The sequence below is a fragment of the Epinephelus moara genome, chromosome 12 (assembly GCF_006386435.1).
Source record: "Epinephelus moara isolate mb chromosome 12, YSFRI_EMoa_1.0, whole genome shotgun sequence".
Lineage (NCBI taxonomy): Eukaryota > Metazoa > Chordata > Actinopteri > Perciformes > Serranidae > Epinephelus > Epinephelus moara.
This window is the reverse complement of record NC_065517.1, coordinates 14905603-14930689: the sequence shown is the minus strand read 5'-3', so window position 1 is coordinate 14930689 and position 25087 is coordinate 14905603. Positions and strand designations below refer to the sequence as shown.

At 40.4% G+C, this 25087-nt stretch overlaps 1 protein-coding gene across 2 annotated transcripts in view; it reads left to right on the top strand.

Annotated features, from left to right (window-relative positions):
* igf2r (insulin-like growth factor 2 receptor) overlaps positions 1–25087 on the top strand; it is a 53590-nt gene that overhangs the window by 14980 nt on the left and 13523 nt on the right. For both annotated transcript variants that reach the window (XM_050057641.1, XM_050057640.1), the window contains exons 4-35: positions 919–1017; positions 2093–2225; positions 2534–2645; positions 2913–3018; positions 3137–3296; positions 4833–5022; positions 7370–7473; positions 7978–8142; positions 8284–8427; positions 8703–8858; positions 8974–9111; positions 9740–9890; positions 10666–10834; positions 10986–11101; positions 11293–11446; positions 11668–11844; positions 11942–12037; positions 12191–12292; positions 14071–14233; positions 14380–14556; positions 14651–14788; positions 15005–15183; positions 16079–16166; positions 16457–16666; positions 16754–16884; positions 17477–17580; positions 18813–18946; positions 19146–19342; positions 20871–20997; positions 21170–21301; positions 23640–23799; positions 24707–24815. In XM_050057641.1, the coding sequence (XP_049913598.1) occupies positions 919–1017; positions 2093–2225; positions 2534–2645; positions 2913–3018; positions 3137–3296; positions 4833–5022; positions 7370–7473; positions 7978–8142; positions 8284–8427; positions 8703–8858; positions 8974–9111; positions 9740–9890; positions 10666–10834; positions 10986–11101; positions 11293–11446; positions 11668–11844; positions 11942–12037; positions 12191–12292; positions 14071–14233; positions 14380–14556; positions 14651–14788; positions 15005–15183; positions 16079–16166; positions 16457–16666; positions 16754–16884; positions 17477–17580; positions 18813–18946; positions 19146–19342; positions 20871–20997; positions 21170–21301; positions 23640–23799; positions 24707–24815 (4521 nt within the window). The remainder of the gene's footprint in view (positions 1–918; positions 1018–2092; positions 2226–2533; positions 2646–2912; positions 3019–3136; positions 3297–4832; positions 5023–7369; positions 7474–7977; positions 8143–8283; positions 8428–8702; positions 8859–8973; positions 9112–9739; positions 9891–10665; positions 10835–10985; positions 11102–11292; positions 11447–11667; positions 11845–11941; positions 12038–12190; positions 12293–14070; positions 14234–14379; positions 14557–14650; positions 14789–15004; positions 15184–16078; positions 16167–16456; positions 16667–16753; positions 16885–17476; positions 17581–18812; positions 18947–19145; positions 19343–20870; positions 20998–21169; positions 21302–23639; positions 23800–24706; positions 24816–25087) is intronic.

The window sequence follows — 25087 nt, the reverse complement described above, 5'->3', positions numbered from 1 at the left end:
TTGACACAGTATCACCATAACATTGCGATACTCAAGTTTATCAATATGGTCATACATATGGTCATGCATAAGGACAAACAAATTGGGGACTGACATGAAAAAAACATTGCCCCATAGTGATACTAGGGACAAAAACTCCAAAGGGTACCTTTATTTATATATATATCTGTCCTAGTTTTATTTTTTAGGATATTTTTTCAGGGGAATGGTTGCGTGGCAGACAAGAAGCAGGCCACAAACATATCACAAAATTGTCACATGTGATTTAAAGTAGCAAAGCAATGGTTGCAATTGAGAATAGAATCGATCAGAGCACCCTCTTCTAGAGAACTTAATCTTTTCCAGTTTTAGAAAGGACATAATGTTCCTTCATCGTCCAAATCAGTGACCCACTTCAGCAAACATAGTTCTCACATAAAGAGAAGTTAAGGAATTTGGTCTGTGTTGAAAAAGTTGCAGGTTTGACTTCCTGGAACAGCTTGTAAAATGTGTGTGAAGAGTACTGATGAAAAGTGCTCTCCTCTCTCAACAAGTGTTCACGAAGAAGCCCTTGAGCAAGCATTGAACCGTCAGTCACTCCAGCAGCAGCAGTAGACTGTGGTTGTGCAGGGTGGCACTGAGCTGTGAGTGTGAGGGGAGTAGTTGTAAAGCTAAACATTTATATCAACGTTTAATTTCTCCCAGCAAATTCAGAGCCTCATTGCGTATTTAATATAAACAAACTAAATAATGCATGCTAAACCTCCCCTTTATTCATCTGTGTGTTAAATTGTTCATGTCATGTTACACTTTGTTGTTTGGCTTTGACTCTCTCCAGAGCAGAGCTGCTCACTACACAGCGCTATGAAATGTTGTTATTCACCCATATCAAGATGAAACTACCCGTCTTACTCTCGTTCCTTTGTTTGTGTGCTGCAGGGGACCCCAGAGTTTGTTGCTGTGTCTCAGTGTGTTCATTACTTTGAGTGGAGAACGTTCACCGCCTGCAAGAAAGATAAATTCAAGCCACACAAAGAGGTATGTGGTAGAACATGTGACTCACTGACGAGAAGGTTTTTGTTATGTGTAAGGAAAAAAGAAACTGCCGCCAAGTCTGTCAAGGTGTGATATATGAGAAACAATGAGCCAGAGAGGTGTTACAAAGGAAATAGAAAGTCTTCCCACTCCTTTTGAGTGTGAACAGAGTTTATAGCATGTATTTATCAGCGTAGAAACATGTCACATGTTGTCATGGTGGAGCTGTTAGTGTGAGTTTAATGTGGAATCATTGAAAAAATGTGTGACGTTAATTAAAGTTGCCTATACAACATACAGTATATCTGTGGCAAAAGAGCAACAGACCCATGTTTTTGTTGGTTAGATGAATATTAATGTGTCAACTAGTACTCCTCACTTAAAATATTATCATATGCAATATCCACATCACAGGAAATAGAACTTTTCAATAAAGGAAAAATACGTCACAGCATCCTATTACATGCATGGCAGCATGCTTGTTTGGTACAGACTCCTGCAAAAATCACATCATCATCGCTTTTTAATTTTTTTCAGTGAAAATCAAATGAAAAAATTACTATTCCCACTAGAATCACAATTTATATCACAATCACAATAATTTGCCAAAAGAATCACAATTTTTAAATTTAATTTGATTTATATTTATTCAAATTAATTATCATTAATTAAATTAATTTAATTATTTTATTTATTTTTGACAGTTTTTCACTTATGAGTTAAGTGTTTTGTGCCTCTATGAAATAGTAGTTGCTCAGGTTTACCACAAAAGTTCCCATTAATTAAAGTCCATATCTGGAATCCTTAAATAATTTGGAAACTTGTTCAAAAATTCTCTACATTAAAGCCCTCCAAAAGTATCAGCATTGCTACTTGTACCTTTACAAGTTACCACATTAGCTGAGAGTTTATAACATTAACAGATTTATCACAGCTTAGAGGAGATTTTTAATGACATGTAGGCACATCAACTACAATTACTATACAGTGTTGTCTGGAACCAAGTACCTAACCAATATGTTATTGGTCATGTATCCAGTATGTTATGTACCAGTATGACACTGTCTCCTCTCTCCAGGTGCCCTGCTATGTGTTTGACTCGGATGGTAAGAAGCATGACCTCAACCCTCTGATCAAAGCAACCGATGGTTATCTGGTGGACGACGGCGACGACAGCATTGACTTCTACATCAACATCTGCAGAAGTCTCAGTGAGTACTTGAGGGAGGGTGGAGAGATGAATGGATGATTTAGAAAATGAATTACTGAGATTAGGTGCTTGGTAATACTGAGTTAATTGTGTATGTGGGTTTTTTCCTTGTTTAGTCGAGAGAAATTGTCAAATGTGATTCTGATAACCATCGTGGTGGTGGGTTTATCTTGCACTAGTGGTGGGTGAGGTTTGTAGGGGCGTGGCGTGTATTCAGATATACGTAGACACATTGCAGCACTGTAGCTTGAGCAATACTGCTGGCCGATTCTTCCACATTATCTCAAATCCGTCCTCTTCTTTTCTCAGACCGTCCCGACAAATCATGTCCAGAGGAGTCTGCAGCCTGTCTGGTCACCAGTCAGGGCTCCTACAACATGGGCTCTCCTACCGGACGGCTGGAGCTGCTGTCAAATGACAGGTATGAATGCTGACCTCCTGTTCAATACATGGGAGACTCTTGGCATCAGTCACCTGACTTTCCTCCTCCCTCGGGAATGTTTGCAGCTGTCTTGTCAGGACAAATCTTCCATTATGTCACTAACAATTTAGATTTACTACAGTTTTTTTTCTGAAGTCTGTGTTCAACCTCTACAAGTCTACATCATACATATATAAAGAGAGTAACCTTTTATTGGACAGACATTAAACTTTTACTCTTTTCACTTGTTTCTTGTCTCATCTAAAGACTACGGTTACAGTATCAAGTCAGTCCCAGCTCGTCTCCAGACATGTGTAATGGACACGATCCTGCTGTCACCATCACTTTCGTCTGTCCATCAAGCAGGCATTCAGTAGGTTACACACACTCATATATACACACAGCAAACTTGTATCTACGTGCTTTTCTACTGTGCTTAAAAAAACTGTAACTAATTCCTGCTTTACTAAAAGTGTCCTTTGGCTTCACAGGGCAGCCCTCCTAAAATGACAGCCGAATCGAACTGTCGTTATGAAGTGGAGTGGGTGACTGAGTACGCGTGTCACAGAGACTATCTGGAGAGTCATAACTGCAAACTTACCAGTGAACAGCACGACATCTCCATAGACCTAACGCCTCTCACCTTGAGCTGTAAGTAGTTCTTCCTTTAAACCAGGGGATCTCAAACTACCACCAGGGAGACCTTTTCCTTATTTACGCTTTTTTAAATTGCCATCTACGTGATGTGTGTATAATTAATCATTTAAGTGATTAATCCAAAGAACTATTTTTGAAACTGGTCCAGCATTGAGCGAGAGGGCTACATTCGGAAGCGGTGAAACAGACTGCAATTTAATCACTTAGGACAATTATGGATCGCAAATATACGTCCGCTAGCATTATTGAAAGGATCCTTACAGAGATAGATCCTTTCGTGAAAAAGGAAGATTCTTTTTGTCTAACTTTATATTTATATGTTTATACGTTTATATGTGGTCCCTTTGTTATAGTGTTGTTTACTTGCCTTTTGTTTGAGTGTTTTGTTTGAGTGCCTGTTTCTGTGCGTATTCTTTTGTAAAGCGTCTTTGAGTACCTAGAAAAGCGCTATATAAAACCAATTTATTATTATTATTATTATTATTATTACTAACTAGAAACAGCCCTGAAACCGCTATCGCCAAACTAACTTATTACTAACTAGAAACAGCCCTGAAACCGCTATCGCCAAACTAACTAAACTCCATTTAAATTCTAGTTAAACAAAAATAATTTTACTAACAAAAAGATCTGTATCTGTAGGGATCCTTTCCGTAAATTGTCAGACACTTAGAATAACAATCTGAGCCTGTCAGTGGCAAAAACAAGCCTTTATGTTGGAAAGACATTTAAGTTGCATAATTGCATTGCAGTGATTACATTACAGCCTGTTTCACTGCTGCCAGTCGCAACCCTGTCGCCCAATACTGGACCAGTTTCAAAACTCCATTAGTCACTTAAACAAATCATGGGAAAATAGTGTTCAAGTTGAAAAATACAGAAGTTACCTTTTTAAACCCCTTAAGGAAGTAGCTAGCAGCCAAAATGCTGTACCTTTGTACTCGTGTCCTCATTCCTTAAACTGGTTCTTAAAAACTACAGAAGTGAACACACATACACAGAAGGAGGTATTTCTTTGTTCTACAGGCATGGAAGCAACAAAGTGGAAACCCCAGCTAGCCAAGTAGTATTAAAAGTGTGATCTGTAAATTCAGATAAAGCTCAAACATTCCTGCAAGATAATATATTTAACCTTCAAGAATGATTGGCTCATAGTGGTGCTTTTTTTTAGCCTTGTTAGAGGAAGAAACTATTGGAGTGAGCTAAATTGACCATCCTGTTTTTTGTCAGCTCATTGTTAGTCATATTGTTAGTCCATTTATTGTCACAGTTCATGCGCAATCTATGGCTACGTTCACACTGCAAGCCTCAGTGCTCACTTTGGGTTCATTGCTTAGATTTCTTTTGGTGGCTGTTCACATAATTTCATGAATGTAGCCAATATCAGATTCCAGTGTTAACTGGTCACAGTCCTGAACTGACCCACATGTATAAAAAATACTTACAATAAGATGATGATGACAATAATTAGTCACTGGACAAATATGTCAGGCTAAACCCTCTGATACCACTTTGTGTTTGTGTGTGCAGCTACAGACCACCCGTACTACGCGCACTCTGGACCCAGTGATGGGGATGACAGCTACGTCTACTACCTGAACGTGTGTGGAGAGATCCCGACTAATGAATGTGGCCAAGAGCAGTTCATATCGTCCTGCCAGGTGAAGAAGTCTAGAGACGTCAAGAAGGTGGCAGGAAAATATCAGAACCAGACACTACGGTAAAGTGTGTGTGTGTGTGTGTGTGTGTGTGTGTGTGTGTGTTTGTGTCAGTCAGCTGGTTGGTGCTTCAAGTCACATACACTAGCCTTTTTTACACAAAACTGCGACAACATCCCTTCATTGTGTCAGATTTGCTTTTTTAAACAGAACTGCAGTAAACAACGCTGGCATAATGCTGCCCAGGTGTGTGATTTTAGATGCATGCCAGCGTTGTGGGAGCAAAAGAGGCACAGCCGGTGTGATGTATAACACAGCGTCAGCCTCTAGTGTGATATATAACACGTTAGGCAGCACTTTAGAAACGATAAAAATTGTATAACAGGGCAATAACAATAATTTACCGTCCCTGTTACAAAGTGGGTGATTTTGTTCTTTGCTAATTTGTGGACATTTTCGGTTGCTGTTTTTCTTCTCAGTTAGCTGGTAACTGCCCTAGCTGATATTTAAATCTCCTGGTTGTGGGTCACACACATAACACGTCGTCAAAACGTCACCCTTGTCCCCTCCTGTTGGCTGTCCCTTCACACAGACATCAATTCAGCGCTGTTACTACCTCTGCTGAGACAACCCTGTCCCTCCATTTTGTGGTTGCACCTTTTATACAGAATGGTGAGGCAGAATAATGGCACACATTTCTGCCTTGAACAGACAGTGTAAAAGCAGCTACTGTGTGAGGAAAAATCATGGTTTCACAAATGCTTTGTAATAACCTAGAGTCTTTAATTTAATATTTTAAATGTTAGAGTTGTTACTTAAAGATTTTATAAATGCAAAGTTGAAGTATATAATTAACTGTCTGCCAGCTTTAAAGGTAAACTATGCAGGAAGTTACTACAACTGTTTGTCAGCAGTGTTACCAGGGAAAGTGTGAGCCAGCCCCAGTGTAGCTATATTTGCATTTTTTCAGCACCGTGTCCACCGTTTTCATAGCTTCCTCTTTGATGCTTACATTCTGGCACCCAGAAAGTCCCAACCTCACCTGCGTGTTGTGCCCAGAAATGTCCCAAACAGGGCAAAATAAGAACAAAATAAGAAAATCCAGGCAGAGGGCAGAGTCTCTGCAGATAAATACACCGCCACACACTTCTAGTGGGTCATAAATGGCAGGAGCATGTCATCAGTGTTGTGACGGAATGCAGATACAGCTGTTCATGATTAAAAAAAAAAAAAAAATGACATGATATGCCTCATCATTATTTGTTGAGCATGATTTTTCCCCCCAATTTTTAGGTAGCACGAGGTTTTTTTTTCTCCCAAAACTTAACTCTTATCCAGAAAAAGTAGAATAGTAAATAGCCTATCAGTCCCAGAAATTACCCAAGAACACTTTTATTTGCAAACACATAAAACTGCATAAAATCTGATTTGTGGAAAAGAAAAAATAAGAAATGTGTCAGGAGAGGTCAAGAAGCCACAGGCTTACACAAACACACCTCCCCTCAACTTAAGGAAAAAAAGACAATGACAAAAAAGGGGGAAAAGGGTAGACAAAAGAACTGTGCTTTCATTTTACAGATAAAATACAACAAAAGATAAATGACAAGAGGAAGCACACTGAGCAGTCAGCGAAAGATAATCCAATAAAAAAAACAAGAAATGCATAGAACACAGTGCAGAGAAAAAAGAGAAAAACACCTCATGTGAAACATCTTCAATCATCTACATCAATGACTCGTTGATGAAATTTCAAACCATGCCAGTTTGGCTGCATTCACACCAAATCTGGCGATAAGCCACATGGTTGTGTGGCAGTGTTAGATTGTCACGTGAATGGCACATTTGTGGGGGAGTGGCAGGTGTAGAGAAAGCCAGTCTCCTCATCTCGGCAGCCGAGTATTTGTCTTCCCTGAGTTTGTTTTTGTTGGTTCTAAAGATCTGTCGAATTCCTTTTGATTGTCATTTCTCATATCTTCCTGTCACAAAAGACAGTACGTGCACGCACACACAAACAAACCAAATGAGTGCTCTCCTTAGGGAGAGTACAGATGGTAATACATACTTTATTTTTTTACTCACTATAATATTTAATGATAGAGGGAGACTGTGTTACTTGTTCCTGTGGACTGTGGACATCTTTCTAGTCTGATTACTGATTATGTGGTTGGCCGTTGCAGCAGGACACAGGGTTGCGTTTGTCCAAATCTTAAATCTGTTTCAACTTATCGCCATAGCTCCAAAGCTTTTTCTTTCCAGGCCTCCCCTGCGGCCCCACCACCTCAGCCTATATGCATTACCCACATTCAGATGAATGGGAGGAGTGGCGTTTTCACTGCAACGCTGGTGTGAATGCAGCCAAAATCAACTGTTTCACCTTCCTGACCTGTTTTTTTTTTTTTCCATCTGTAGTTATTCAGATGGAGATCTGACTCTGATCTACCCAGATGGCACCAGATGCTCCACCGGCTTTCAGAGAATGACCATCATCAACTTTGAGTGCAACAAGAATGCATGTAAGACACAGAAGCCAATTTTTCATTTATTTCTTTTAAACGTTCCTTTGTTTTATATTTAATTTTAACATTTTCTTTACTCTGGCATCACCTCATGGCAGTTTAAAGAATTAAAGACAGCAAGAAGATAGGCTGCTGTCATGAGATTGTCCTCCTAGTAAACGTTTTGTTCATACAAGTTGTACTGTGCATGATGCGCAGTGTGTCCGTGAGATTAAGATGAATCACAAGGACACAATTAATGTCATTTCTCTGATTCTGCATTTCCAAAATGTAGTGTGACTTTACAATGTAAATTTACCCCATTATGTACAACATATTGTATTTGTCACCATTTGGAGTTTCTTGAATCTCTCACCCAAACTTACACATTTTTAAATTCAATTACTCATGAGGTAACTCAATGATTTGTGCATTTTCACCCCTTTGTTTTCAGAATTGTTAGACAGTTGTAATCACGTCACAATTCATCCATAATTCACAGTTTGCCTCATTTTTCTGCAGCTAACGGTGGGCGAGGGACTCCAGTTTTCTCAGGGGAGACAGACTGCACTTATTATTTTGACTGGGAGACGGCCTTCGCCTGCGTCAAGGAGAAGGAGGATCTGCTGTGTCGAGTCACCGATGGTCACAAACACTACGACCTTTCACCCCTTACAAAATACCCCGGTGAGTTTAAATGTCAAAATTTGTCTCGAAGAAAGCCGTCAGTTGTTGTCATAATTACTCAGTATAGCTTGTTTCCTATGCTGTTGTGACTGAACGTTTATTGCTGAAGCTTCACCTTCCTTTGTGTCTCTGCTGCACCAGAGTCAGACGTCGGTGAGAACTGGGAGGTGGTGGATGCTAAATCTACAAAGCAGGACTTCCGTTTCTACCTGAATGTCTGTCACAAAGTCATCCAGACAGGAGATGCTGCTGGCTGCCCAGTGAATGCCTCCATCTGTGCAGTAGGTAAGAGTCTCAAAAAAAGATGGGTGATTTCTAAAGACTAATGGATTGAGACTATTTCAGGTTTTTTTTCCCCACAAAAAAATCAGTGATGGGGATGTAAGTGGTGGTTTATGAGTGCTTTTTGGCCCTGATTCTTCAGCATTTACTCATCATTAATGGTTTCACCCATTAAAAACACATTACAGAGCCATACTTTTGCAGTGGATGGCTATCATATTCCTTTATTGCAATAAACGTGGCCAGTGTAGTTTATTGATTGTGTCTCTTTCTTTCAGATAAACAACATGGGGCCATCAGCCTGGGCAGCTTCCTCTCATCTCCCCAGAAGACCAAAATAGGAAATGACATCAGATTGGTGTACACTGAGGGGAGTTTTTGCAAGAATAAGAAAACGAGGATCCAAACTATCTTGACCCTAAAGTGTAAAACGGGTAGGCTGAACAATAAATATATATCTCTAATATTTTTATTCTTTGTCTTTTGTCTCTGATTTCTGTCTGACTGGGATGTCTTTCTAAACATTTCTTCTTCCTGCCCTCTTTGCAGGAGATCTTGAGAGCGCTCCCGTCCTTCGTAGCGTTTCGTCTGATGAATGTGTCTACGAGTTGGAATGGTACACTGCTGCCGCCTGCGTCCTCTCCAAGACACAGGGGGACAACTGCAAGGTGGAGGACCCTCAGGCTGGTACGTCATGCAAACACACGAGTTTGATCAGTGTGGTTTCTGACTGATGACTGTTTTACTTGGGCAAGAAAGCAGCAGGGTTAGTGGTGAATGTGTTTCAGTGGAAAAACATATCTCTGCTGTCTGCCAGTTAAGGTTTTTTTGTCAGCTAAAAAAACCACATAGACCACACTGGGTGTAGCCTGGTGTTACTTTGCTACAGTCTAAACTGCTGTCACTCTGCTGTCAAAGCGAGGTTACATGCTGGCAATACAAGGTGTCCAAACCTACAGATTGCAACCAGGAAACCGTACTTGCCCAAATCATGAATTCCTCTTTTGGTTTTAAAACATTTATTACAATCACAGCAAATTAAGTCAACTGAACTTCCTCGGTGGTTGTTTCAACTCTCAGCTCTACCACCTGGTGGGGACTTCCAGGCAATTTAACCTCTGCAGGTCACATGCTCATGTCACATGAGAGCTGATACATGTGAATCATCAAAGGGGCTCCTTGTGCTGCCATCTAGTGGTTGCTTCATGATCTGTCCTGTTGCGTTTACAGTTCTGCGCTGTTTGAATGAACCATTATCTCATCACAGCAAATGCTTTGCTTTAATCCTCTCTTACTGACCTCTGGTGCTCCACAGGGTTCTCTTTCGACTTGTCACCACTCTCCAAACCAAAGGGTGGCTTCTACAACCTGACCAGCGGCAGTTATGACTACTACATCAACGTCTGTGGTCTTGTCACTGTTGCTGGCTGTCCTGACAAGGCCGGAGCATGCCAGGTCGAAAAGAGGTAAGAGGGAGCTGCAAGCAGGAGCACACTCACACATTTCTGCAGTAAATCACAACCATGTAAGTTAAAGTGTCAACACAGGTTATCACCAATCAGCTGACTCAATCCAGAAGTCTCCATGATGTGCTCAAAAAACGGTGTAACTTGTCACAGGTAGCCATGTTGTTTTTATGTTTTTATATATTTTTCTAGGATTTCTTTTTTCTTTTCAAATACAAAGGAAAGTGGACAACTTGAACACAGAACAATTATATCAATTACCAAGTACTGGACCGTTATTAAGTTTACATACAGGATACATTCATTCAAATGAATAAAAAAAATAGACTATTAAGTTTAAGTAAACATATACAGTTTTTCTAGGATTTTAAAAGTCATCATCACATGCATCAATGTCCCCTTTAAATGTGTTATTTTCTTTAACAGGTTAAAAAGGACAGAAAATCCAATTTTGTCTAGATTTGATCACTACTATATTCCACTGAAATGGATCTCAGCTGTGAAATTTGCACAGGAAATATGAAAAATAAGGCGTTTTCAGACCAGAGGAAATTTTCATAGTTCTAAGAACCTCACTTTTCAGTGTGTCTGGACCACAAGAACTAGGAACAATCATAATTCTTAGAACACTGAGAAGGTACTCTGCCAGCTCAACAGGAAACTTGAGTGATGTGAAGTGTGCATTGATGAAATCTAATGTATATACTGTAAAATGAAAAAAGGGTAATGTAAAGTTAATCAAGGACATGACAACTTCTTCCATCCGCCACTTCAGTTCATGGAGTCTTGGGGAGGCAAACTCCCGTCTGTCGTACTACGATGGTCTGATCCAGCTGATGTACAGTAACGGCTCCCAGTACCACAACAAAGAACACACTCTCAGATCCACACTCATCTCCTTCCTCTGTGACCCAGAAGCCGGAGCTGGATACCCCGAGTTCCAGGTAAACCGTGTCTCTGGATGTTGCTGATATACTGTAGTTGTTGTTTTACACTACATTTTCTTTAGTCTTTGGTTAGCCTCCATTTAAGGCACATTTTGTACCTCACTGGTATGACCTGTAACTCTAATCTTGTATTATTTTCTGAATCTAGATTGAGGACAAATACACGTATAACTTCCGCTGGTATACATCCTACGCATGTCCTGAAAGGCCTCATGAGTGTTTGGTGACAGACCCCAACACTCTTGAGCAGTACGACTTGTCAAGGTAATTCATGGAAGCATATTAGGTTCTGCCAGGTTCCAGGTTTGCTCAACTCTTATTGGAGCATAGAGAGAAAAGAGGCGGGACTTAGAAGGGCAAATTCAAGAGTAAAAGAACAAACAAGACTGGTGCAGTCCAGCATGGGACGTTACTATAACTAACCACCTCACCTTATTATATTCTTCTGCCTCCAGTTTGTCACGCTCAAGTAGCAACTGGCAGACCATGGATCTGTCCGACCCCATGAACCTAAAGAAGTACTACATCAACATATGCCGGCCTATCAACGCTGTAGCAGGCTGCGATCGCAACGCGGCTGTCTGCCAGATGAAGTACATATCTGAGCAGGTCTGTAACAGCTAGAAACAAAGTGTGAAAAATAGCATCTTAACTTAAAAAGAAGCTTATAAGAACATTTTGTGTTGTATTTTTACATGTAAATCTTCCATAGTGCACTTTTTAAAATGCTTACCAAATTCATTTTAGACAGGTTACAACAACAACCTTTTACTGATGAACGCAGACCTCAAATGAGATTTAGGAGCTTTTTTCCTCCCCTCTGTCCTCAGGGCTCTCCGAAGGAAGTTGTGTCAGTCAGCAACATGGGTATTTCCAAGCGGGGGCCGATAATCGAGGGGCGGGACCACCTGCTGCTGGAGTTCACAGACGGCTCTGAATGCATATCAGATGGCCAGAAGCTCACGTACACGACACTTATTCACCTTATCTGTTCCAGAGGAACTCAGGTGAGTCGGTGCAGTTTACACAGTAAAGTGGAGCGCGGCTTGTTGATGTTTGTCATGTGCCTGAGATGTGACTGTGTTTGTGTTCCACACTGTGCAGTCAATGCCCCTGCAGTTCCTGCTGTACCAGAACTGTACTACCACCTTCGAGTGGTACACCAGGGCAGCCTGTGCCATCAAAACCACAGAGACCAATGTGAGTTCAGCTGTACTACAATATTTTCTCATCTTATTAATGCACACTGATAATACACCAAAACAGAAAGATGTTACACTGTGAAACTGATATGATTAAGATAATACGATATTTGGAAAGATTAAAAATCTGTAACCTGTCTTTGTGTCTCAGAGCTGTGCTGTGGTGGACCCCAACACTGGCTTTGAGTTCAACCTTCAGCTTTTGGCCTCCAAGACTGGATATAAGACAAGTGGGAATGGCAAGGACTTCCTGGTAAGACAGACACAGTGATAGCACTCTGCAGCTCTTATGTGATGTTTGAATGTATTTTAATCAGCTCTGATATGACCTGTGTTGCTGCCAGATGTGTGAGGGCCAGTGTACAATTTAATTTAGACTGCAACTAACAGTTACTTTAATTAGAGATAAATCTTTCAATTATTAATTGTTAAGTTTATAAAATGTGTGATAATAATGAAAAAAGCTCATCCCAGTTTGCAGAGAGCCCAGGTTGATTGTTTTGTGTACAGTGTTTACTATAATATAAGACAAGGTGACAAATATTTTTTTAAAAATAAGTAAATAAAAATGTTTAGAAAAATGTTGCTGTTTTCTTTGAAAAATGACTTAAATGATTATTTGATAATTCATATCATTATAGATTTTATTTCTAGCTTTTTAACATTTTAATAATACACAAACACGGACATAAGAAATACAGGACAGAGAAGGGAAAAAAGACGACAACAAAAAAAGAAAATAATGATAGTAGTAGTAGTAGTAGTAATAATAATAATAATAATAATGAGAAGCAAACATCAGATAAAGGATAACACATTGCCAGCTTAAGGAAAGAAAGAACAATTATGCCTCAGTTTGTACAATATCCACAGGAAGGTTGAGGCTGAAAGATGGCATCTATGGGGTAAAGACCATGGATGGTCAGGGAAGGTCCAAAGGAGACATAGCATCCTGCAGATAGAAGCACAGTGTACAGTCCAGTGCAGGGAAGCAGTTTGTCTGCTTGACTCCTTACCCTTTTGATATGTACGATAAAGGGTCCTCAGATTTAAAAAAAAATAAAAAAAATAAATAAAAAAAACTTGATGAGGGACTTATATAGCCAACATATTCAAAGCGATTATCAAAATAATTTCTGATTAACTTTCTTTCAAGCAACAAATTGTTGAATTGGCAAATTGTTTCAGCTCTAAAGCTTTTAAAAAGCTTTTAAAAAGCTTTTCATAGTTTGAAGCAAAAACAAGTTGTGTCCTTTTCTACCTGTGTTAACTGTGTTCCTCTTTTTATGTGTAGTTTATTTGATCATGATTATTAGGCCTTCGTGCTGGTAATAGCCGTCCGCTCCTCCCTCTGTTCGTTGCATTCTCATGAAAGCAGTATCTCAGGAATGTTTGCAGGGAATTTCAATTTTGGCAGAAACTTTCACTTGGCCTCAACAATGAACTGATTAGAATTTTGGGATCAAAGGTCAAAGGTCACAGTGACCTCAGAAAACATGTTTTTTTTTGCCATAACAAGAATTTATTTGCAAATTATGACAAAATTTCCCACAAATGTCTGTTAGGATATAATGATGACATTTTATATCCAAAAGGTCAAAGGTCAACTTCACTGTGACATCGTAAAGTTTTGCAAACACACTTTTCTGACCATTACTCAATGCCACATCTCAGGAACAGAAGGGGAGACATTTGGTCAGATACTAAATTGGTGACACTAATCTTGGGTGTCCACCCTCAGACTGTGCTGATTTTATAGCTCTTCTGTGCTGCCATGTTGAAGATGTGTGTGTGAACCATTCACGTGTAGCCAAAAAATATAGTTAATACTTCTTATTAGATTCCTTCACTGCATATATTTTATGAGTGTGCACAGACATAGATGTAAAATGCAACTTGACTGGTTGGTGGAGGCATACAACTATGAGGGGATAATTCTAGTTGAGACTTGTGTTTATAAAAAGGACAACACTCCCTTCAAAACAAAACAAAAAAAAAGAATTATAAGCCCTTCCTCTCACCACCCTGTAGGTAAATATCTGCTCAGATGTGGCAGAATGCGGGCAGGGCGTGGCTGGCTGTGAGCTGGAAGACAGCAAACCCATCAGCCCAGTGGGGGTGGAGAAGACCCTCCAATACTCCACCGATGGCCTGCTTAGCCTAACATATAAGGGAACCCTGGACGATCCTACAGGTACTGAGAGTGTCATGTTTTCACACCGACTGGTTCACTTTACTCTGATCAGCTGTGGTTTAACTTCAAACTTCTACGAACTTTAAACATTTCCTCCAGTCTGCACCTTATTCCATGTTTTCATTACAATGTTCTCCCTTCATCAGCAACTCGGGATACCTTCACCATTAACTTCGTGTGTGATCCAGACTCTCACCCTGGCTCATTAAAACTGCTTCGAGAGGACTTGAGCTCTTTAACCAGCCATGTCGTCCACAACGTCCTCTTTGAGTTCTCCACTGCCCTGGCCTGCATCCCTGCACCAGTGGACTGCCAGATCATTGGTATGGACACACACACAAGCACTGGCCTTACACGAGGACCCTTAAACACCTCTTATTTTACTTGTCTGTGTAAATATATTTTTGTTACGTCTAGATTCCCATGGTAACGAGTATGACCTGAGGAACCTGATCCGGGACAGCCCCTGGACCGCCATACATACAGATGCTGTCAAGTCGCGCAGCTTTTATATCAGCGTCTGCAAACCCCTCCCTACTCTGAAAGACTGTCCAGGTTGGTATGCTCATCCATGTTTCCCCACCCAGTGCACCCACACATACACACATTTTAGGAGGTTTACAAGGCTCCTTTGATTAGGAAGACAATATAAACACTACAGTAAAACAACATGCAGCATATCAAACCACAAAGTCAGAGTGAAATTAAAATCTAAGGGAAATTATCTAGAATTTTGTCCTGTAGTTTAATACGTTCTTTTCTTCTCTCCAGTGGGTCCTTTGGGTTCTTGTGGTGTGATTGATGGGAAGAGTTTTAACCTGGGTTACGTCCAGTCCAGCCCGCAGGCAGCAGAGGACGGCTCAATTAGCATCGTGTACCAGAACGGAGACCGGTGTGGATCAACATCTCGCTACTCAACACGCATCATCTTCCAGTGTGACGACAAACCGGTGAGTATTAAAGCTCCACCCTCTCCCAGTGTTATGAGCGGTGAACTGTTTCCAGGGGAGTTAAGATACATTTAGGTAGTTATCACAAACTTACCCGTGGTCACACATCACAAGATGATCTTCTTTGATACAAACATGCCAGTACGTTACATGCACTTTAAAGGTGGTAATTATTATTTTCTTAAAACAAAATTTTGTATCAGTTTGTTTAAGTCATGTTGCTTAATTTATGTACCAGTTATCTGTCCTTAGCCCAGCTCATGCAAGCAGATGCATATTGGTTTAGAGAGGACCTATTATCCTCATTTTCAGGTCCATACCTGTATTTTGGGTTTCTACTTGAACATGTTTACATGCTTAAATGTGCTTAAATTTTTCTCATACTGTCTGTGCTGGAACACCTGTATTCACCCTCTGTCTGAGACGCTCTGTTTTAGCGCCTGTCTCTTTAAGCCCTCCCTCTGAAAAAGCCCAGTCTGCTCAGATTGGTCGTGAAAAATCACAAATGAAAGCTTTTAAACAGAGCCAGACATATTCCAGCAGGAATATGATCTAAAATCAGAGGGAAATTAACACCATTGGGAAACAAGTTTACATATTTCCCTGACGTTAGCATGTAGCTACATGTAGCCAGGTATGTAATGTTAACACTTGCAGTAATAAGAAGGTAAAAAAAAATCAAAGAAGGGATAAGAATAGAAGAAAATAGGGTAAAGAATAGTAGCTCCCCTGTAAGCGTCAGTGCCAAGCACAGTTTGCAGTTTTTCGTAGTTACATTTTCTCTCAAGTTTACTGTTTGCATTTTCCAGGAAGCCTGGAGTTACATGCAACTAACTAGTAGAATCATTGATAAAGTGGCGCTTAGATTTCTTTGTGTACACGTGTCTTTTTCTAGGGCGACCCCATGTTTGACCGGGAAGATGGTTGTGAGTACGTCTTCATCTGGAGGACGTCTGAGGCCTGCCCCATCAGGAAGTCTCAAGGTAAATGCACGCGTGTGTGTGACAAAGTGACAAGAATTGTTGATATCAATGTTTTAAGATTAAAACTGCTGCTTTTTGATAAGCTGTACTGATAACACACTGATGATTGACACGTGACAAATTTGGAATTTGATTAAAATACTGAAATTATTAAGATCAGATCAAACAGCTGCTGTGGTGATGTCATCATGTAATCCATTGTATCAGAGGCCATTATGACATTTGAATAAAGGACAGTGCAGTGAAAGTACATGTGCCTCTTTGGTCATTGTCCAAACTTGTCCTCTCAGGTGACAACTGCCGGGTCCGTGACCCCAAGACTGGCTACGAGTTCAACCTGAGCTCTCTGAAGGGTCAAGATTACCCCGTCAGGAATGAAAAGTACATCTACCACCTGTCGGTCTGCGGGGGGCTCCAGAGAGGCGTCTGCACCCACAAAGACACAAGCAATGACTCTGTCTCCTCCTGCCAGGTGGATGGTGCAAATCACAAGATTGCAGGTAGAGAAGAAACAACCAAAACCAGCGCGAATATTCAGATATTTAATGTTGTTTGTATTGTGTCATCATTCATGTTTGTGTTTGTAGGATTGGCAAACCAGGTTCTGAGTTATGTGGGAGACCAGCTTATCCTTAACTACACGAATGGAGAGAGCTGTCATAAGATATACAACCGGTCCACCGAGATCTACTTCTCCTGCCGCCCTGACAGGCACCCTGTGAGCTTCACACATACACACAGACTGAAACCAGCTGATCCTGCAGATCTTACTGGGTTGTGAAAAATGAACACGTAATAAATTCTGCCAGTGTTGATTGTCGACTTAGACCTCAAGAGAAATTTGCTCAACAGGCAATAAGTAAAATAAAGCTGTAATTTTGTAGGACCTTTGTAGGGATGCAGAATATGCGAAATAAATCACGTTGAGATTATTTTGACAGATATTGCGATATGAGGTGCAATTTCAGTGGGAACAGTAATGTTTGCAAAAATGGCTGTTTTATTGCTTTGATATTTAATCTAGCAGATCCAAATCTTTGCATCAGTGTAGTTTTAGGTGCATTTGTGGCCCAAAGCTATTGGAGATGATTATTGGTGACTAGTTTGATCCCTAACCAGACAAAACAATAAGGCTTTGGTGGAAGTTGGAAGTACTTTTTTTGAAGCTTCTTGTCTGATTCCGAGTTTGACAGAAAATTTGTGTCTTTCCCCAAAATTTCAGACTCATTTCTTAAAATAAAGTACAGAACTGCACACAAGCACTTTAGGGATTCGAACTAATTGTGTGTTGTGTTGATTCTCTTGTCAAGGGAACACCAGAGTTCATCAAGGAGACTCCAGACTGTACCTACATGTTCAACTGGCCCACCGCTCTGGCCTGTGTTCCAGTCAAAACCACCAGCTGCTCTTACAAGTAACAATCTTCTATCTTCTTTTTTCTTCCTCCTCCTCCTTTTTTATGCACACTTCTCATCCAGGTGTTTCTCATTTCCCCAAAGTCTTTCCCTTTAAGCGTACCTGTACACTAGTCGACAGCTGTCTACTACACACTTAGCTATATGTTAGATGGGTGGTCTGAACTGGTGAGCTACTGTAGCATTAGACAGAGTAGCTAAAATGACCCTTAAATATGACAGTCGACATCCTACAGGGAAGTTTACAAGGATCCATCTTGTTTTTTAGTGTTCTGGTTAAATAAATAATTTCTAGATTTTAGCTGATTAAAAGTTACAGTATTTCTGCTCAGCTTCATGAGTGACTGCAGACACCTGGAAAACATGAATTACTAAGTAGTAAATAGGAATCACAGGTCATGAATCAATATTTTTGTTGCATGTCTTGCCCCGTGCATCACAGTTACAGTAAGATCAACTGCTGGAAAGTACTTGTATCTAAACAGACAACAATGAGAATGTAATGGCCAACCTTAAAGCAGTTCAGTTACAAGAGATTTCCCTAGAAAACCCTGGCCAGGCCAAAAACAAAAACTTAATTTAATGCCAAAAATAAGGCCAAATATCAGCGCACCACTGCTCCACACACACATGGAGCAAAGCAGAAGAGAGAGAGGGGTGTATTTGTTATTGGTATATTTGGTTAAAACAGACCAGTGATGCTGTTTTGCCCTCATCACTCTCCAGAAAGTTTGCTAGAAGTGATGTAATGTAACGTTAGCCCAGGTGCATTTTATGCAGAGAGAACCCTGCACTGTACTGCATTGCTGGTGAGCAACCGCTCATAGTGATCTAGGAGGCAATTTCTCCTTGTGTATCCTGATTTATTTGTAGTCATAATTTAATGAAAACTCAACTCGTAGCATTTGCTCCTGGTTTGTTCACCACTGTTTTGGAAGAAGGAAATGGTGGAAGTAAAAGGCAAACCAGCTTTTAAAGTTACATATTTTCTTTTTAAGTAAGTGCTGTGCAGAGGATCTGATTTATGCCGATGTGAAGAGTGGTTCATGTCGATTTTGAAAAGTAATGCATAGGTATATAATTTGAGAGGGGACTTTGGTGTTGTGGTAGGTGGTTGTAGGTAGTAGGTGGCAGTCAATCCAAGGAGAACACTGGTTACTATAACATAATTAGCAGCTGTTCAGAAATCTTTAGAGAGTGTTTACCCTCTGTATGTGTGTTGTGTCCTCAGTGATGGTCAGGGCCACTCGTACGACCTCTCACCTCTGGCTATGGACTCTGCAAACTGGGAGGTGGAGACCTCTACTGGAGACAAGAAGAACCGATTTTACATCAACGTCTGCAGGTCGCTGGTGCAGCAGGGAGGTCAGTGTCCATGCTTGAGCACTTGTGTTCTTTATTCAGTTAAGTAAACAGTAATACTGTAGCGTCCAACTCTGATTAATCAGAATTCAAGTTGCAAGAGAACATTTGAAACTGAATTTGAAACTGTTATCCATCTTTATGTCCTTGACAATATATCTAATGAAAGTTCAGAGTTGACCCTCTGCTGACTTTCTCATAGGTTCATGGAAGTGTCCCTCCAGTGCAGCGTCCTGTGTGAAGGTTGGAGAGGAATATGTGAGTCTGGGTCAGGTGGAGTCTGGTCCTACGTGGGACAGAAATGTCCTGAAGCTGCAGTACACCAGCGGCCAGCTGTGTCCTGATGGAAGACGCAACAGGAGCAGCATCATCCGCTTCAAGTGTAACAGAGACAAAGTGGTAATGGAAAACACTTTTAAAAGACACAGTATATATGTACAGGTTGGACTGAGATATGTATCATAAAGTCTGAAGAGTTGTTTAAAAAGTTGTGCTCTACACAGTGTCTTGACAGTGCAGGTCTCAGGCCCTGTCTACGTGTATACAGATATTTTTGAAAACGGATATTTTCCTTCACTTTTTGGCCTCTCGCAAACTGAGTTTTAGTTAACTAAAAGTTAAGTATAACTTGTATCTTTGAGTGAGCTCCTTTGTCCTCATAGCACAGTGAGTTCAACAGTGTTGAGCTAGCACTGGTCAGTGTAGAGTCGTTTTTATGTTTTAGTGTGAACAAGATATGAGATATTTTGTAAAACCAAGATCATAATGATATTGATAACATGCTTTATTGTCACCTTGGGGAAATTCATTTTTCATTCTGCTGTCATGTAGGGCTGGGCGGTATAACGACTAGGTGCAATATATCAATATATTTTCAAGCAAGATATAGATTTAAACAATTTATAACCATTTATATTGATATAGGACTAAGTTGTGTTACTTAACGACGTTCTTTTGAAACGCCAGTGTGCATCTCCTCTCTCACACTGTGCGCACAGCTCCGCCTCACTCACTCACTCACTCACTCACTCACTCACTCACTCACATGTTCTCCAGCAACACTAAGAGACACAGAGCCCCTCCTCTGTTTAATCTGTCTGTTAATTAGTCTACAGTGAGACGTCTGTATAATATATGATGCACATGTTACGCTAAATCAGTCTGTAAGGTGAATGAATTACAGCAGTACATGTGCAGCCCAGTGATGCGCTGCATGTGTGGGAGACAGAGCTGCTTGATTTTGTCAGGTCAGCTGTAGTCTAATGTGTGACATTCAGACCGAGCCTGGATGCAGATGACACATGCGTTTAAAAACATGAAATATGACAACACAGACGTTTCATATACAAGATGTATATAACACCAACAAAGTGTCTCTCGTTCCCTCACTCCCTCAGCCTCAGCATTTAAAACCAAACATGGAGATATATATCGTGTATCGCCATTCAGCCTGCAAATACTGAGATATGAATTTTTCTCCACATCACCCAACCTTACTTTTATGTATATTATATACAAACACACACGTTGGCAAATGCATCAAATGCAGGGACATGGCTTGCCACAGCACCGTGCCCTGAGCAGTTACAAGTTCAGTACCTTGCGCAAGAGCACCTTGGCAGTTCGCTTGCACATCTACAGGAGGTGAACTGGCATCTCTCCAGCTATCAGTCCACACTCCATACTTGGTCTAGCGGGACTTGAGCTGGCAACCCTCCAGTTCCCAAGCTAAGTCCCCATGGACTGAGCCACTGCCACTGTCATGCAGAGGGGGAAAATAATCATTTTCAAAAATATTTGTGTACGTGTAGACAGGGCCTGAGTTATAATTGAACCTATAACTGGGCATATACATATTTTCTTGTGTTAAGACCAGCCGGGAGATATAGACAAATGATAAACATGTGTGTTCCTTACTCCTATCCAGGACTCCCGGCCTACTCTGATCTCTGCCATCGAGAACTGTGTGTACACCTTCCTTTGGTTAACAGCTGCTGCTTGCCCTCTAGACAGCACCCAACACGACAACTGCAGGGTCACAAACCCAGCTACAGGTTAGACATTCAAAAACAGCTCTGTACACATTGTATCTATACATACCTGTTGTCAGTATGCTCTTATAGTTGTACTTTCTGGTGACAATAAAAACTACATTACTAGAGCAGTTGTATTTGTATTTCTAAGAGTATTTGTAAGAGTTTGTGAAATGGCTCTCCTCTCCCACAGGTCATTTGTTTGATCTCAACGTCCTGACAAAGGAAGGCGGTTACACTGTGTACGATCACCACGATCACAGGAAGATGTTCCGCATGAACATCTGTGGAAACATGACCAACACTGGATGCAGCGCTGACAGCGGTACGTCCAATCACTGGGTGACCAAGTCATCTTTCAGGTGTTAATTATTGAGCCAGTGATGCAAAGAATCAACACTCCTCTTCTTTCATTCTTTGCTCAAACAGCAAGATGGTAAAAACTTGCTTGCATTAATTTAATGGCATTGATATGAGCATATATTCACTATGCTATGATATTTGGTCGACATATTTCTGGATGAATCAGCCTGAAATATCCTTCAGTTTCATGTTTTATAATGTTTCATGTATCAATTATGAAACAGAACATGTGCACAACTCTGCTGTGTGCTTCATATCCTCTTAATAATTTGAGAAATATCTTCATAGAGGTGTTGTTGGGACACGACAGACATGCAAAGCCAGCTGACACTCGGGGGCTCAGAGGTCACTTGCTTGCATTTTCAGCATCTTCAGTTGTGCGGACACAAAAATCACTTTGCAAGCAATCAGATCAACCTTTAACTAGTCAGAGCTGACATGACGTTATCAAACTTAACTCACCCCTCTGTAGTGTACGGGGTGGTCCAGTTTCCAGCTCAGTTCATTTTCAGAGGTGGTTTCACAGCCTGGTGAAACACTTTATTTGACGGGGATGCAGATGTTTAAAAATATGTTAATATATGTATATATTATTCTTTGAAATCCAGTTCTCCCATTTTGTGCGAACACGAAGAACAGATTTGCATTCGTGCATCTGTTTAATCCTGATTCTACCTGTACAGAACTGATTTTATCACTTTTTTTGTACTAGTGATGCCAAACAGAATAAAAAAAATTAACAACAGATGTTTTAAGCTTATAGATCTCCTGCAATATGCTCAGTCAGAGGTGACACTGGAAAAAAAGCTATAGAAAAAAAAATCTGTTGCTTATTTCCTGTTACCTGTAACTCCTCCAAAAGCTTGGAAGATTCCAGTAAACTAATTTATCTTGGAACAATATTTTCTAACCATAACAGCAAACAAGGAGAGGGATCCATTAAGGATTCATTCACTGCTCTCCTGGTTACTGTTTAGTCTTGCTCAGTCATTTGTGCAATTTATGTAACACTCACATGCGTCAGCGCTGTTTGGGACGTAATAAGAGACCTGAAATGCCAGTACTTGTCAAATGATTAAATGATCTTTAACCAGGGCTGTAGTAGATGTTGCAGCATCGGCCAAGGCTGTTTATAAATGTTCAGCCTGCATTAAAATAAACAGTGATGAACAGTTATTAGGATGGATATGCTTGATTTTTAATTATTTAAAATGAGTGTGCTGTAGTTGTTGATGAGAAAATATGAGGGGTGGATGTTATAAAAATTCCTTGTGAAAACTTATTGTGCTCGATAATATACTATATATATATATACTTAGTGAGTTACAATTTTATATCAAAAGTTAAATTGTATTTAATTGCCATGAAATATATTTAACTGTTCACTATTAGTTTTCAGTTTATTTTTTATAATATTCACTGCTTAAATTTTCATAAAATATCTGGGTTTCTCAGCTGAATCTTGTTCACTGGCTCATGAATGAATCAGAAACCTGTAAGACATAATAACTTGCAAACGAAAACGCAACCTCACTTGAATGCAATTGTCAATTTAGGTTCTAGAAAGAAAATGTTTCCATGTTGCGATCTACCTAAAAAAAACTATATTTTAAGTATTAAATACAGCTGTAGGGGCGTCGGTGGCTTAGTGGTAGAGCAGGCGCCCCATGTACAAGGCTGCTGCCGCAGCGGCCCGGGTTCGACTCCAGCCTGTGGCCCTTTGCTGCATGTCACTCCCTCTCTCTCTCCCCCCTTCACACTTGTCTGTCCTATACGTTAAAGGGATAGTGCAGCCAAAAATGAAAATTCAGCCATTATCTACTCAGCCATATGCCGACGGAGGCCCTGGTGAAGTTTTAGGGTGCTCACATCCCTTGCGGAGATCGGCGGGGGGAGCGGCTAGCATACCTAATGGCAGACGGCGCCCCAGACTAACGTCCAAGAACACAAAATTGAATCCACAAAGTACCTCCAAAGTACCTCCATACTGCTCATCCGTAGTGATCCAAGTGTGCTGCAGCCGCGACATAAAAAGTTGTTTCGAAAAACATCATATGAACTCTGTTTTTAGCCTCACTGTAGCCTGTAGCTCTGACTGCTTCTCTGTGCTCGGCATATGGGTGAGTAAACAATGGCTGAATTTTCATTTTTGGGTGCACTATCCCTTTAAAAGGCTAAAAAAAAAAAAAAAAAAAAAAAAGCCCCAAAAAATGTCTTAAAAAAAAAAAAAATACAGCTGTATTTGTGCAGTTAGGTACGTAAAGAAATTCTCAAATTTTTGTTTGCATTTTATCTTCTAGCTGTGTGTATTAAGGATGCCACGACTGCGGTGAGCGGCGGTCAGGTGAGCAGGAAACTTTCGTACAAGGATCACGTTCTGGAGCTGGCGTATGAAGGAGGAAGTCCCTGCGAAGCAAACCCCGCCTTTAAACACAACACCATCATCAACTTCATCTGCAGGTACTTCTTTGCTTTCCCGTGCCCTTGTTAGATTTCCTCGTTTTTTTTGGTTACTGTTTACATTTTCTTCTCCTGCTTCTCGTATGAACGAAAAGCTCTCAGCGCTCAGGGAGATAAAGGAGCTGTATGTGACATTAAGAGCATTAATATAGCAGCAAACCAATATTTGCTATGTATAGATATAGTGGGGTAATGGTGTCCTGAGCAGAGGATGAAATCACGCTCCCCCTGTGCGTGTTGTAGTCTGAGCTTCTCTGTTTTTTGTTATGGAAGATGGTCTGTCCTTTTGTGTGTATCCCACTAACTAGCTAATGGCTGCCACTCTGCACTGCACCAATACAGTTACCTGGGATAACGCTGTACTGACCTACAGTGGCGGAAGGGTAGTGTCATAGAAGCATAGCGCCCACCCCCCTGTTCCCTCCATCTTAACACTGTTGTTGTTGTTAGCACTGTTCATACTGTTAGCACTGTTAGCCAGGGTGTCTGCAGGTTTTTAAAAAGTCTTTAAATGTCTTGAATTCAGTATAAATGTATAAATTAGTCCTTTCTTAAAATCTTCTGTTGGGTTTTAGATGTAGTGTTTCACATACACATAGATATATTTCCGTTACCTTCATAACGAAAAACAAAAACACGTGAATGACAGTTTAATAAATGTCTTCACTCAGTGTGAGTAGCTTTGAATAGTGCATCCAACAAATTGCATATGTTTTGGAAAAAGAAGTTAACAGCCTGGAAGTGGGAAAAGTCTGTCATTTTCTTTTTCTTCACATTTTCTCTCATATTTAGTTTTTTCCCCCCAGAAAAATGAAACATTTGGACTATATTTTGAGTAAAATATCATGTCAAGTCATGTCAACACGAAAACATTTTTAGCTATGATCTGAATATTGTGTTTGTGCAGGCCACCTTCCATGGGCTCGGCCCCGCCAGAGCCAGTCCTCATCGCCTCCAACGCTGAGACTTGCACACACTTCTTCTCTTTCCACACACCCCTGGTCTGCGAAGAGCCGGTAAGTATATTTTAAGTAAGTAGTACTGCGACTCTCAGTACAACCTGCCTGCATCATAAAGAAAATTTTGGGTAACTCTTGTCCCACCCAGTGCTGTAAGAGAAGGAATGTGCCTTCATTAGTAAATTCACTCAAATGTTAAGTTGTGAATTCCATAAAATCTAATTTCATCATGGGTAACTACATAACAATCATGCAGATTGTTGTGGTGTTATTAGCTTTTCATGAAAGCAAATAATAACAGGAGACTTTATAGAAGTGTGACTTTTATA